At 29.5% G+C, this 12,776-nt stretch overlaps 1 protein-coding gene across 1 annotated transcript in view; it reads right to left on the bottom strand.

Moving 5' to 3' along the window:
• Positions 1-4,115: 4,115 nt before the first annotated feature.
• The window catches only part of LOC118201141 (dnaJ homolog subfamily C member 17), a 69,218-nt gene continuing 60,557 nt past the window's right edge, over positions 4,116-12,776 (bottom strand). The window contains exon 10 of the mRNA XM_085811406.1: positions 4,116-7,726. Coding sequence (XP_085667532.1) covers positions 7,475-7,726 — 252 coding nt within the window. The 3' untranslated portion in view covers positions 4,116-7,474. The remainder of the gene's footprint in view (positions 7,727-12,776) is intronic.

The raw sequence follows: 12,776 nt of genomic DNA, 5'->3' as shown, positions 1-12,776 counted from the left end.
CTGGAATTTAAAATAATTGCAATGAAATCTGCCATTTAACTTACAATTTTTTTCCCGTTTTACTACTATATAAATTTTTTTTATCAGCATTTCACTTTTGGAGTCAATTTTCTGAATTTTACAGTGATATGTAATATATTCATTTTCAGGATGTGAAAAATTCTAGCATCCAAAATAATATTTTTCTTTTTTTTCAAACTTGGTTAGTTTTGTGGCCAAATTTCAGTCTAGCATATGTAATTTGTTAGATCATATGCAAGCCAGATTGGATGCTAGCTATATAAGTAGCTAATGCTTGATCAAGAGACTTGTATTAGAAGACTAACATACACAGATGATTGACTATTCATTTTTGACATTGGATACTAATGGTTAATTTGGTATATTTTTTGGTTTTGTGTAATCATTCCTTTCTTTTCCCATTTTGTATGCAGGATATTAAATCATGCGCTTTATTATTTACTTTAAAGAAAGTGTTTTTTATTGTATAATATTCTCAGCAGTGTTACCAGTAAGAAATGAAGGAATTGAAAAATAACTTGATTCATTAATACAAATTAGCAACAGGTATCCTAACATTCAAATATGTCTCCAGTCTGGATTTTAAAAACTGAGTGTGGTACATGCAGGAACGGATTAACCTATTTTAGGGCCCTAGACATTTTTTCCTGCCGGGTCCTTACATCCGAGGTGTTATGTAATTTTTTCAATAACTTTTTAACAAAATAATAAATGATAGGTATATAATAATAATTAACAAAAATAGTCAGTTTTTCAAAAATCTTTAATAGTTTCCATTGTTAGTATAATTATAAATATGCATTTGATTATGTATCATCAATACAATAGAATTATAACTTTTTGTTTGCATGTCATAAATTAAGAAAACAAAATTTATTGTGTTAAATGACAAAACCATAGTTTTGAAAAAATTGGTATGAAATTAACTCAAAAATCCTTTTTTCTGGCTTTTTCAATTCAGCAATTTATCAATTATTTCTTTGTAATTAATACTGTCCAACACATTTTGTTCTACAGTTAAATAAGTTAATTTTGTTTCACTTATTGAGTTTTGTAAATAGTTTTTTACGTGTTTCTACACTGAAAATGATTCTTCACCAGATGCATTTGATGCAAGCAAAGTTATGACTTCCCCTATTGAATATTCTATACTGATATATTCCATATAATATGGCTTCCATATTTGGAAATGTTGATACAATTTTTGTAGTCTTTATAAATCGTAGCATGTCAGATGGCAATGTTAAATTTTGGCTTTAATAGAAATTGTAACAATTCCCTTTTGTATCAACATCTTCACTGCACCATTTTTTTAGAAATGTGGTATTTTCAGATTCAAGCGATAGATTATCATTTGGGTTTTTATGAAATATTTTAAAACCTTATTAACGTCTTAACTTTTGCTATGCAGTTTTATTTCAAAAAATATTTTGTCACATATTATGTAAAAGCAATTTTGTTTAAAGGTTCTTGACCCTGATTACATGAACTTTTGTCATTCTCATCATGATGAACTGTATCAAAAACTTCTTTTCGTTTTCGCATCGGAATAAGTTTTTATTGCTGATGCGTTTAATGCCTCCACTTCTATATCCAGAAATAAATATCTTATTAATTAACATAATTAAATAAATTGTCAATAATACTTGCCGCAAACGAGATCGATATAGTAGGTCTTGTAAGGATATACTGCTTGCATTTATTCTGGAAAGTATTTTATCCTATATAACTGTTAATTAAATGAATTCTACATTATTAATTTTGTTTGCTACTTCTCAGGATTCCAGTTTTACAGAACATTTCTCAGATCCATCCAGAGATATATAAAGCAGAGCATTTTTTATTTCACTGAACACAGATCACATTGCTTTAACTGCATCAGCTCTAGCAGACCGCCTAGTAGCACATAATTTTTATACTGTAAAATTTTATTACTTGCTGAAAAACTTATTTCTAACGTGTTACACCTATGAGTAGACACCAAAAGAAATGTATAAATGTTCTCCAATAAATTATGTTATTACTTGAAAACATGATTCACTAAAACTACTTACTATCAAATTTAATGAATGTGGAGCACAAGGAACATAATGAGCAGTTTGATTATGTATTTTAATATGGTTTTGGAGCCCATTGTATTTTTAGACACATATGCCGCATTGTCATAGCTTTGTCCTCTACAGTTGCAAACATTCAGACTTAATATTTTAATGTTCTTTAAAACTTCATTTTCTAATGAATCTCCTGTGTGCGAATAAATTAGTAAAAAAAAAAAAAAAAAAAAAAAAACTCACTATTAGTATTCGATCTTCCAATACATAACGCAATATAATGGTTAACTGGTCTACCTGTGTTATATCAGGGGCAGAGTCAATTATAATTGAAAAATATTCATCGAAAATAGTTGACAAAAAGCAACTCATGTTGCCTCTTCTAGCTGATCCGAATTTTTTTATCCGAGAAGGTAAAAATTTGTCAAATTCTGCCAAATATTCTAGAGCTTCTATGTAATTTCCACTCTGGGAAGCAGACAAGAGTTCATTACTCCTACGAAATGCAACAGAATTTTTAGCCAAAAACTTTATTGTTGTACTACCCGTAGCAGTACTTTTCACCAATATTTTTTTCTTCTACATACTGTTTTTCAACGACAGTGCCTATACGTCCATCAACTAAATTTCTTAATATTAAATTTTTAATAGAATGTCTATGATCAGTAGAATTTTCATGTTCTTGCACTCTTATATTTGCATTTAGTCTGAGTATCCTTCTGTAAAAGGTGTTTGTTTGATGGAAAATATATTGCAAACATAGCAGTAAATTGCTTTACTTTTTGGACTGTACACTAACCTTTCTCGTTCAACTTTTTCACTATTTGCTTACTTGCGAATAAAAATACTTTTCTTTAATGACAGAGTTACAGTTTCCCCCACCCACCTTCTGTAACTACATTTTTAGCGATATGTACAAAAGAAATATTTGATGGTGGTTTATTTTTAAGCAAATAATGTTGCATGTCTGTTGTTAAATATAAAGGCTACAAAGAAATTTCCAAATTTTCCAAAATTAAAGTATCATTAGCGGTGTTAGGTATATATTCTATATTTGAATTTCTTCTTCATCATTTGCATTTTGATTTTTTCCCACAATATCTGGTATACCTCCTATTTTTTTTTTTTTTCCTATTACTTCAATTTTGGTTTCATTGTTTTCTGTCATTTCTGCGTGTACTTCCTAGTTTCCAGAATATTCACCAACTTTTTCCATAATCTTTGCTTCAGACTAAACTTCCACATCAACATTATCTGTTGTGTATTAACAACATATTTAAACAGAACGTTTTTTTTTTTTTTTTTTTGTTTATTAGTTTCTTCGTGCATTTTCTTCTTACACTTTCTTTTCCCGGCACCGAAAGCATGATGATAATTGATTTTATATAAAATATTTATACAATTTATTATATGAAAAGCTGTTTCAACACTTCAACTAACTAATCACTTCCAGAAATTTAATATTTAAAGCCAAAAATCGTCTCTCTACTTTTGCTATATTTAATGTTTTTACTAGACTTCTGTACAGATCAGCTAGTTAGCGAAATGTTGTTCATGTACAGTGGACCATTTATATCAGTACATTTTAATAAAGAAGGAAATCTGTAGATTTAGATTAAATTTAAATTGAGTATATGGATACATTTTTATTTATTTTGTGAAATAAAAGGAAACTTTTTATATTTTAATTTTTCTTCAAAGTGGATGGTTTGACACTAGACATTTGTCTATGTTATGGTCCAGCCCTGGGCACATGATGATAATATTTATTTCCATTCAAGTTGTTAAGTAAGTTAACAGCAGAAAACTGTCTGTTTGGAATTTAAAGGCATAATGATTTTTGCTTAAGAACTTTATTGAAGGTTTTAGTCCTGACACAGAAAGGACTTTTGTCCAAGTTAAGTGGCAAAAAGTATACAGAGAAATCATATGATAAAAAATAGAAACATACTACTCACTATTAAGAATACACCCACGGTTAAAAAAATATAACATTGTTATTGTTTCTGGAAATATGTAAATTTTGATTTGGTCAAGCATGCTAAAAAAAAAAAAAAAAAAAAAAAAAAAAAAAAAAAAAGGGCCACAAACACAATGGCCATTATTATTGCTTATGGTGAGTCCAAAAGATTCTTATGCCATAAGTAAAGCTATGGCCACATGCATGAATCCAATCTTCAATTCAACACATAATTCATTCTTGTTATTTAATACATGTGAAATTGATCATTCATACATCAGTAAATAAATGGAACAACAATAATTTTTTTTGCATTAACTTTAAACATCCATGCTGGCCTTTATTTTTTATGCAAAATCAGTGAATGATACTGTTATAATCTAGCTTCTAATAATGTCACTGAAAATTAACAGAAAACACCAAAATTACATTTTTAAATAAAAAAAAAATTCTCTAGTCCAGTGAACATGTATCAACTAACATATGTTTGATTGTATATATGTGATATGCATATTTCTACTCGGCAATCTGCTACATAATTTTTTTCCTGATTTTATTTTGGAATTTTTTTCCAGGGCCTTGTGTATTTTATCTCTTATTCAATTTTTGCTGAATTTAGATTCAATAGTTCACCAGTTTTACATTCTAAAGTACAAACGTTAAGTACGTCACAATTTAATATATATACTTACAAAATGTAAACTGGAAATAACTACAACTCATCCATATTTTCTGATATTTAAATTTAATGCACATTAAGAATTTAACAACTCAATTCATGAATCCTTAAAACCATAACATACATAGATACACACATACACAAAATATGGCATTAAGAAAAGTTTTAAGTTATAAATCTGTAGGCTTTGTATGGTCTATCTTCCCAATCATAGCCAACAATGACTATGGGAAGGTAATTGAATATACATTGCTTCAGCCTTCATCAGCCTATAGCATCACTTTTAATTATAATTAAAAGGAGCAAAACTCAATCTAAAAATAATAAAAATTCATCTGGTTTTATTATACTTTCTGATGGATTAAATTCTTTTTCTGAGCTTATTTCATGAATTCTTAATATTTGGATACAACAACTAAAATACAGTCAAAAGTCATTAATTCGGACACCCATAATCCGGACCTCAAAGCTACAAACTTTCTGCGCATGCGTCGCATTGACGCATAGGCGTTTACACATGTGCGTAAGACATTTATGGCTGCGCATATGCATGTGTGCATGCGCATAATACGTTTACGCATGCACGTTTAATGTATAACGGACGGTATAAGCTAAAATTATCTAATTATCTATTTCAGTTAATGTTGCAGATTGTGTTGTTCTTTAATTTTCGAATTGGATCAGGCTTATTATTTTTTGCAGACTGTTAGAGCAATTTTATAAAAGTAAGCTTGAACTTTCAATTATGTCAAATAGAATTTCCGATGCTGGAGCTCCTAAAGGATCTACAAAGCGAAAGTATGTTTCCTTGTCCATCAAACAAAAAGTGGAATTGCTGCAAAAAAACGGATAAAGGCATATCTTTTGTTTCTCTAACCATTCCCAAATCTGTTTATCAATTTAACACTGCTCTGCGGAGGGGGGGGGGGAAACGACATGGCACGCAATGAATTGGAAGTTGATCTGTCAGCACTATCCTTATCTTCAGAGCAGATGTTTTTATTTTATTTGGCTTATAATTCCTTACTAAATGTAGTATTTCATCTCCATGTACTCCGTCTTTGATATGATTTAAATCAAATTCCTCGCCATTATAATTCGCTTCCGATAGTGAAGAAAGTGACGCAGAGGTTATTGAAAACGAAAAAATTTCGATTGACAAATTAGTCGGTATTCTCGACACAGCAATTGTAGGACTTGAGCAGCGGAACTTTGTAACTAAACAAGAAATTATGTCTGTTTAATAGAATTAAAGAGAAAGTATTATCACATAAAAAACGAAGCAACTTAAACAACTTACACTGAAAGAAATGCGTAATAAAGTAAACAAATAAATATTAAGCTTTTTTTTTTGGAAATTTTGATACCCTTTAGATCATAATTGTTCTTTATTTCATAAATTACGGTTTCATATTTTTAAATTTATAATTTCTGCATGCCATCTTACCAGATTTAAACTAATGATCTATAATTCGGAATTGCCAAAGTCCCGACGAGTCTGGATTAACGACTTTTGACTGTAATTAAAATAAATTTCCCCCTTTTTTCTGGTTTTACACCACTGTTATTTTAATATAATTTTAACTAATTTATAAGCTAAAATTATCTAATTATCTATTTCAGTTAATGTTGCAGATCGTGTTGTTCTTTAATCTTCGAATTGGATCAGGCTTATTAGCATAGAAAAATCTGTCTCATACTAGACAGATTTTTCTATGCTAACATCCCTATAAGGGGAACAAAAAGATGTAATTTAAAAACTCCTGAATTGGTAAAATAATAATATGGCTTGACTAAGTATATTTAATTTTATTTGATATATTTAAAATCATACGTCTGTCACTATTCTACTGAAATACTTATCATACGTCTTGTATTTGTATACTTAAAATCATACATCTGTCACTATTCTACAGAAATACTTATCATAAGTCTTGTATTTGTGGATACACATGGAAACTTTATATTTCAAATTCTCCAAAATTTTTGTTTTAAGTAAAATTTAATAATATCAGTAAAATTTCCATATATTAAAAAAGGTAATGGAAAGCTATATAAATATTTAATTTTTCACAAGTTCAGAAAATTTTATGTTCGTTTACACTGCATGTCAACATATGCAATTCTATAATTAAGATACAATGACACGCCTAGCAAATTTTAAGAAGTCAAACAACAAAAATCAGCATTATATTTTCAAATTTTCACAGGACTAGTTTCGATGGTTTTACCAAATTATCATCCTCAGCTTTCAAAAGCTGTGAATCCATCGTCCTGTGAAAAATTTGAAAATATTACGCTGATTTTTGTTGTTTGACTTTTAAATTAATATGCAATTCTAGTTCAATGCATTTAATTCTTTGAAACACCCTTTAAAGTACACAAAACATTGGAATAATTCAGTTCATGTTATTTTTTATATTTCATGTTATTTTTTATAATTTTTAAGACACTTAATATCAAATGGACCCCCCAATAAAATTTTAAGAAATGTTTTAAGATGTTTTATGAAAATATATTTCCATTTGTACATTCATTTTCTTTTATCCAAAGTTGTTGCATACTGAAACTGAAAATGTTTCCCCCCTTTTTTTTAAAGTATTAGCATGCAAGATTATCTGCTTTTTTTACAGTTTTATTTATCTTATAACAAACGTAATATGAAATAAAATCTGTACAGTAAAATTTTAAATGCCTAGACTGGAAGGCACTAAAAATTAATATAGTATATACACAGAGTACTGATAAACCTTTGGAAATTTTTCAGTCATCTTCCTCCTTCATTTGTTGAATAAGTTTTTTCCTCTCTTCTGCTTGGCGAAGTCTCATTAAAACTAAACTTTCATAATCTCTTGATGTAAGAGCACTGTCTTTCCCAGGTTCTGGTGCTGGACCTTTTGCAGCTGCTGGATTAATTGAATGAAAATTGCGAGTCATTTCTTGGGGCTGTCCACTGATCCATGATAGTGACAATGGATTTTCAGGATTTCCCTTTTCTGATTCATATGCCATTTGCTATAATAAAATTATATTTTACTGTTAAATTTTAACAGATGATAGTACAGTGATGTGCCTGATTAATTTGATCACATTTGTCCATGTCTAGTTTGATAACATTAAACGATGACAAAAAGTATCTTTGAAAATATTAATGGAATTTGACAAATTCAATATAACTCAAAACATATAAATACCATGGTTTACCGAAAATAAGACCTGGTCTTATAATAATTTTTACTGCAAAAAGACATGCTAGGGCATATTTCCGGGGGATGTCTTATTTTTCATGCACACTAATTATTAACATTTGTTCATGTTCAAGAAATGCATTTATTCATGTTCAAGAGACATTAAAAAATGAACAAAATTATTTATTCTAATACAGCCATGTCGTCTTTTTCTGCAACATCATCATAAAGCTTCAAATCATGAATTCTGGCTTGAAGTTTTTGCGATTCCATTTATTCTAAGACCAATGGTCCTAGCCTCTCATGTTGAGCAGCAGAGCTCTTCTTGACCATGTAACCTGCTCAAAGAACATTGGAAACACAGCTGTCCATTATTTTATCCCATGTATTCTTCCTCCAGATTACAACTTCATGTAGTTTAGGCTTTACAAGTTTATTTGCTTATTTTATTGCATTCTATTTTCAACATAGTCACTGATTTGTAATAATGACTTTAATTAGCTTGTTTATTGCAATATCAAGAGTTTGGAGATATGCAATAATTATTGCAGAAATCCTTATTTGATCAATTTTTTGTGCAAGGAAGTTCTTCATTGTTTTAGCATGGCAGAATCTCATACTAGCCAAATCTCTTTGGCCACCAAGCAAAACAAGTGGTAGAAATAAATTGCCCCATTCCTTACTGTTGCTTGTGTGCACCAAACTTTTCAGTCTGAAGAACATAAATACCTAAAACACATTCAATATCCTCTTTCTTGCCTTCACAGTTGATTAGAGGGGTTTTTCTTTTCATGAAGATGAATTGCCAAAGGTATCCCTTCGATCAATCGTAGTTTGGAACCCTTGACCCATAAACACTGCAGTTTCATCCATAGTAATCCTTTTCGAGAGTTGGTACATACAGAAGTTCATGTCATCAACAAAACACTTGAATGGAAGTGCACTTCAGTATCTTCCAATCTGAACAGCGTTGCATATCTTACAGACAATTCATATAACTGAAGGAAGCCATTCACCCAGTGATGCTTTGACTTTGTCTGGTGATATGTCTAGCTCTAGTGCCAATACAATGAAAAATACTTGAATATCAGCACAAACAGCCAAACACTTTGCTCTTCTATCAGCAATCCATTTACAGATGGTGTGCTCCAATTCAAGATATGATACCTGCTGACCTGATCCACACTTACAATTCTTGCATTTGCCTTGTTGACCCACTGACTGACGTTATTGTGGTCTGATTATCATTTCCCCTTTAAATTTCTTTTTAAAATCAAGTGTTAAACATCTATTGCTACCACAATGTATTGAACACTGAAGATTCTAATACGGTGCAATCACATCTATTTGTTTCAAATGTGCATGTCTGTTGCATTTACATTTGGTCATTTGGCAATAAGGCGCCTGTCTGGCTGCTGGGTAATAAGGCAACAATCTGGTTAATGATGTTAATTAGGGCTTATATTTATCAGCACCCTGAAAAATCAGGCTAAAGCTTACTTTTTGATTAGGTCTTATTTTCAGGGAAACATGGTACTTCCACAGCATTTTAATTAGGAAAATACAAAACTCTGCTTATGAACCTTTTACAATATCACAAAATTTCATTTATGAAACTATTCATAATGCTTTCTGGAAATTATTTGACCAATACTGTTCACCTAGTCCTAATACTTGGAAGGCATCTATCACTGAAAAAGAACATGCTAATGTAAGATTCAAAATTAGGCAAAAAATCTTAGTTTGGCAAAGATGTTTTCAAGGAATTATTCATCCCCCCCTCAGGAAGAGGAGAAAAAAAAAAATCTTTAGACATTTTTATGCTTATGTTCTATGCTTGATCACAATGAAAATGAATAAAATTATTCAAAATCTATGCCAAATTATATTTGCTTTTTTTGCCTGATTTTAAAAAGTTGACTAAAATCCAAGCCAAGTTGTTAAATGACCAAATCCCTTACATGGTAGCATTTCTCTGTTACTTACCAATTTTTATAATTTATTTGGATTTTATTTGATGGCTTTACTTCAGCTTGAAAGAAATTTATTCTGTAATACTTTGATCATATTAACCGAATTATTGATCACAATAAGTGATGTGTTTCCACATTCTTGTACACAAATGGGCAGTATTTTGACAATTCAATAATAATATCCAAATCATAACATTAACCACAATTACATTAAGCAGCATAGCATCTACTGTAGTAGGAATTTTTTCAAAGGTATCAAATATAAGATCTCAAACTTTCAACTAAATTAGTCTTTAAATTATTTTTTCCATTTATATTCTTTCTTTCAATTCAGAAATATCAAGACTTTTGTCAAAGTAAATGCTGACTTTAATTATTTTTTTAAATGATTTAACAGACTTCCAGAAAAAGATTAAAAACTTTTATAACACTTAAACATATGAGGGAATTAAAGAAAAAGCAAATGAAATTGGATAAATTGTCAAAAGCATTTTAATATAACTACGTAATTCAAAGTAATTACCAAAAAGTTCAATTCTCTTTATTGGCAAGAAGCAAAAATACATCAGATTTTGAAAGATACAGTTTTCCAAAAAGCCACAGAAGAGGCAATACACAAGACATAGAAGAATAGATTGATCTGAGATGCAAAAAATCAATACAAATAATAAAATTTTTTTCTGCCCAATCAAGGACATAAATATATAAAAATACATCTTCACAGTGAAAATAATATATCAATAATTAAAGAAATGAAAGAGCAAAAAATATAATCTATGTAAAACCTAACCATATTTATCCATTGCCACTTTCTAACAATAGCTTCATTCATTTGTACAAGAACAGAATTAAATTACTTTAAAGATTTAGGTTTTCATGTTCATACTCTAAGAATGATATTCTCTGCATGGCACTGGAAACCATACTATTATTGGATTTCTGATAATTCAGAAATTTAATTATTTAATAAATGGTATAATCACTCATGAAGTCATAGATTACAATATATTTCTGCATGATTCCTGGTAATATGCCACGTTTCATTTCAGTTATGTTTAAATTTTCCAGCCGATTCAATAAGATAATGCATATGGCGGAAGAGAAATTATTATCAACTAAAGAAAGGCCTTTGAAGTCTTTCTTTAATTAAACTTGCAATAAGTAAAACCTAATTACATACCTTTTCTTTTTTAATGATGGTGAAAAACTGTAAATTACCTAACAAAATTAATTTATATTACTTATTAATTTATATTTCAATTTCTTCTATCAAACACAAAATGAGAGTGTAAGACTAAATTAGCAGTGAGAGATCAAATATGTTTGAAGACAAAATTGTGGAAAATCTGCTACTCCTGCTTTATATTTTCAAAGTCAAAATTATTTACAAAACATTTCTGTTAGAGTGCCATCTCAACCATAAAGGAAAATTCTGAGAAATTTCATTTATGGCTGAGAAGTCACTCGGAAAATTCTTGGAATTTCCCCCTAACACAAGTACATGCTTTACAATGCAAGTCAAAGGGGGAATTTTTAAAGATTTTTTAAAATCATACAGTCAAAAGTCATTAATCCAGACTCGTCGGGACTTCGGCGATTCCGGATTATAGATCATCAGTTTAAATCTGGTAAAATGGCATGAAGAAATTATAAAATTAAAAATATGAAACTGTAATTTACGAAATAAAGAACAATTATGATCTAAAGTGTATCAAAATTAAAAAAAAAAAAAAAAAAAAAGCTTAATATTTATTTGTGTACTTTATTAAACATTTCTTTCAATGTAAGTTTTTGGTTTTTTATGTGATAATACATTCTCTTTAATTCTATAAACAGACATAATTTCTTGTTCAGTTACAAAGTTCCGCTGTTCAAGTCTTATAATTGCTGTGTCGAGAATACCGACTAATTTGTCAATCGAAATTTTTTCGTTTTCAATAACCTCTGTCACTTTCTTCGCTATCGGAAGCGAATTATAATGACGAGGCATTTGATTTAAATCATATCAAAGACAGAGTATATCGAAATGAAATACTACATTTAGTAAGCAATTATAAGCCAAATAAAATAAAAACATCTGCCCTGAAGATAAGGATAGTGCTGACAGATCAATTCATTGCACGCCCGCTGCGGCGTTAAAGATAAACAAAGTTTAGATAAACAAATGTTAAAGTTCAGATAAACTTTTTGTTTAATGGACTCCGAAACATACTTTCGCTTTGTAGATCCATTACATATTAGTAAATATAAATCAGAAATTCTATTTGACATAATCGAAAGTTCAAGCTTACTTTTATAAAATTGCTCTAAGAGTCTGCAAAAAATAATAAGCCGGATCCAATTTGAAGATTAAGGAACAACGTAATCTGCAACATTAACTGAAATAGATAATTAGAGCTTAGCTTATACAATCCGTTATACATTAAACGCGCATTCGTAAACGTATTTTGTGCACGCGCTCACGCAAATTCACAGCCTTAAAAGTCTTACGCGCATGCGTCAATGCGACGCATGCCAGAAAGTTTGCAGCTTTGAGGTCCAGATTATAGATCATTCCGGATTATGGGTGTCCGAATTAACGACTTTTGACTGTATTAGCTTAAAAAATATGGAAAAAGAGAAATGGACTTTTTTAAAACTACATTAAATCAAATATGTATATGAAAAATCCATGAAAAAACAGAATAGTATATATTTAGAGTCAAAATATCTCATGCAATAAATTCTTCAAAAATATTGCTGCTGTTATGCCTTCATCATTCTATTTATTATAAAGAAGTTAATATACATGAAATAACAAAATGACTAATTTGATCTAAAAATAATAAAATTATACGTGATATCTCCTTAGGTACAAGTTTAATTAATTCAAAATGTTAGATTATCAAATGAAAATTTATTGAA

The sequence above is a fragment of the Stegodyphus dumicola genome, chromosome 2, assembly GCF_044657685.1.
Source record: "Stegodyphus dumicola isolate Sdum_Otavi_A_Nest chromosome 2, ASM4465768v1".
In the NCBI taxonomy this organism is placed as follows: domain Eukaryota; kingdom Metazoa; phylum Arthropoda; class Arachnida; order Araneae; family Eresidae; genus Stegodyphus; species Stegodyphus dumicola.
The sequence above is the reverse complement of the archived record's forward strand: the minus strand, read 5'-3'. Positions and strand labels throughout refer to the sequence as shown.